Source organism: Panicum virgatum, chromosome 1K (genome assembly GCF_016808335.1).
Source record: "Panicum virgatum strain AP13 chromosome 1K, P.virgatum_v5, whole genome shotgun sequence".
NCBI lineage: Eukaryota > Viridiplantae > Streptophyta > Magnoliopsida > Poales > Poaceae > Panicum > Panicum virgatum.
Window position 1 is genome coordinate 13,198,651 of NC_053136.1, and position 2,799 is coordinate 13,201,449.

The following is a 2,799-nucleotide window of genomic DNA, read 5'->3' on the forward strand; positions in this document are numbered from 1 at the left end:
TTTTATGTTCCATACTCCACAAAGTCTCTCCCAAAATTCTCGCCAATAAGGGCATGAGCTATGAATTGAAAAAAAGGGGCACATGAAGGCCCATGAAAAAAAATGGACACATGAAGGTCCATGCAAAAATAAGAAATTTAGCTATGCCCAAAACATTAGAAGGGAGAGACCAAATCATGGAGCACCTTATTCTCTTGTTTTCCACTCCATCCACCACATATCAACGCACATGCACTTCTCGATCAAGGTTGTATGACTTGCTTACTCTTTGGGTCTGATCTTTGACTTTGCAAAATATTTGAAACAAGTATGCCTTAGTTTTTTTCCCTACCTTGAGCTCCACAAAAGCCTTTAGAAGTAGGAGAAAGAAGGCACACAAAAGGCCTTGGTGAGGATACAAACACTTTTGAGCGAATGAGAGAATCATTCGCGGAACTTGTTTTTACTTTCGAAAACCTTTTGAAAACCTCCGGACGTAATCTTGAGCAAGGAATGGGTAAGTGGTGCTTTATGAATCGTTCTTTGTCTCAACCGCCCAAGACAAGGAGAATGCCAAAAGCCCCATAGAGATTAAGGTAAAATGGGTAAGCAAAGTTTGACCAACTTATTCAGTTCGAGATAGAATGTTTTGTTGTAACTTGTGCATAATGAAGAAATAAAGCATTGCAGCAACTCCTGATCGACAACCTAAAGTTTAGCTTTGCTCAGGGATGAGCAAATTTCAGCTTGGGGGATCTTGTTGACGCTCACTAACAACCATTTCTGAGCATCAATATTGCCATAATAAATGGATGGACTTGCATTTTTTACACTCATGCCACTAATAAATCACCGAATTCCACATGTCCCTCTAGATTTCTATGAGTGCAGGTTTTTGCTGAAAATGAAGGGCAATCATAACCTTTTCAGCCGAGGAGCAAACGCCGCCCGATCAAACATCATCACATGAGCTTCACATGGATCGGATTGCCCACTAGAGAAGAAAACCAGCAGGAACGAAGCCAAGCCACACACCAATGACAAGTGGGCCCCGAGAGCAGCCCATAGGATAAAGGAGAAAGTCGGTGGGCCCACTAGGAGACCGGCCGACCTACCAGTTCAGCCGACCTGCCCATGGGCCCCACCGCCTTAAGTCGACGATGTGGCAACCTCCCATTGGCTCACAACATCGGTTCAAGTGGTTCCATGCTGAATTCACGACCGAGCAAGGGTGGCTCCCCTCTATAAATATGATGGGAGGGGCTCCATTTCATGCAATAGAGAAATTGGTGAAGAGCTACTCTTTCAAGATGTAGTTCATCTCCACTTGTAGAGGTCTTAGGACTAGAGGAGTTCAGGTTCGAGTCGTAGTTTGAGGTCTTAGAGTCTTCGTGGAGAGTCTGGTATGTCTTTTACCTTCTCTTTAGAGTAAATTTCACCAGCGATCCCTGAACTTGTCTCGAGTTCTCATCCCGGTCCTGGTACTCTCAAAATGCACATCTAGGTCCCTGAACTTGTCCCAAGTTCTCATCCCGGTCCCGGTACTCTCAAAATGCATGTCTAGGTCCCTGAACTTATCCCGAGTTCTCATCCCGGTCCATGAACTTGCTAATCTGTTTCATATAGGTCAGAACCTCCATAACATGAGCTCCAAACAGAACGATTAAGTGAACTGATAGGTGGGGCCCATACGGCAGTCACACCTCTCCCTTCTCCCTCCTCTCTTGCTCCCAACGTCGCCACCCATAGCCATGGTCATCTTCAACCTTGAGAATGGGGAAGGGGGCAGGCTCGGCGCGAGGGGGTCGCCGGCTCGCCAGCCGGGGCAGTGCTGTGCGGGCCCGCGGGTGCTGGACCAGGACCAGGACCGGAGCGGGGCTCGCCCGCCAGGGCGCGCCGGCGGTGGTGGCCATGGAGGGCGCCGCCCTCGGGGTGGCACGACATCCACAGGGAGCGGGGTAGCCGAGGGTCGCGTGGGACGACGGCCTTGACGGCAGCGCGGCTGGGTAGGGAGGGCGTGGGGCCGGTGGAGGGGCGGCGGGGAAGCGGGGTCCGCCGTCGGCGTGGCCAAGCGGCGGTTGGGGCATGAACGAGGACCGGGGCGGCACGGAGCTGAGGTCCATCGTGGCAGCGCAGGCGCACGGGTGGCGACGGACGCTAGGGGTGGGGTCCGGCGGCGCCCATACAGAGGGAGGAGGGAGAAGGGAGAGGTGTGGCTGCCATATGGGCCCCACCTATCAGTTCACTTAATCGTACTGTTTGGAGCGCATGTTATGCAGATTTGGACCTATATGAAACATATTAGCAAGTTCATGGACCGGGATGAGAACTCGGGACAAGTTCAGGGACCTAGACGTGCATTTTGATAGTACCGGGACCGGGATGAGAACTCGGGACAAGTTCAGGGACCTAGACGTGCATTTTGAGAGTACCGGGACCGGGATGAGAACTCGGGACAAGTTCAGGGACCGCTGGTGAAATTTACTCTTCTCTTTATGTAATTCTCTGAGTTTGTCCTAGATGCTTATTTATTCTATTCAGTACTTTGGTTCATATGCTCTTGTTGTGTATGTGATCCTTCTTGTGAGTTATGATTGTCTTGAGTGATTCATATGCATAGACTAGTTCGTGTATCATGGCTTTGTTTCATCTGCCTTAATTGGGCGCTCTAGAACTAAGGCCCTGGATAGACAAGGGTGTCCTTGCGCAAGGCTAGAGTGGTGCTCGTTAGCGCAGGTGTGGTGACTTGGTTGATGACCACGTTTGAATGCAACTCTATCCCACAGTTTGTAGAGGTAGCCGGCAGGTGGTAACAGCCCT

The 2,799-nt window shown here is 50.4% G+C and overlaps 1 protein-coding gene across 1 annotated transcript; it reads right to left on the reverse strand.

Moving 5' to 3' along the window:
- Window positions 1–1,676: 1,676 nt before the first annotated feature.
- On the reverse strand, window positions 1,677–2,102 carry LOC120652769 (atherin-like). The gene has a single exon (XM_039930697.1). The coding sequence runs from the start codon at window positions 2,100–2,102 to the stop codon at window positions 1,677–1,679; it is 426 nt and encodes a 141-aa protein (XP_039786631.1).
- Between the last annotated feature and the right edge of the window lie 697 nt (window positions 2,103–2,799).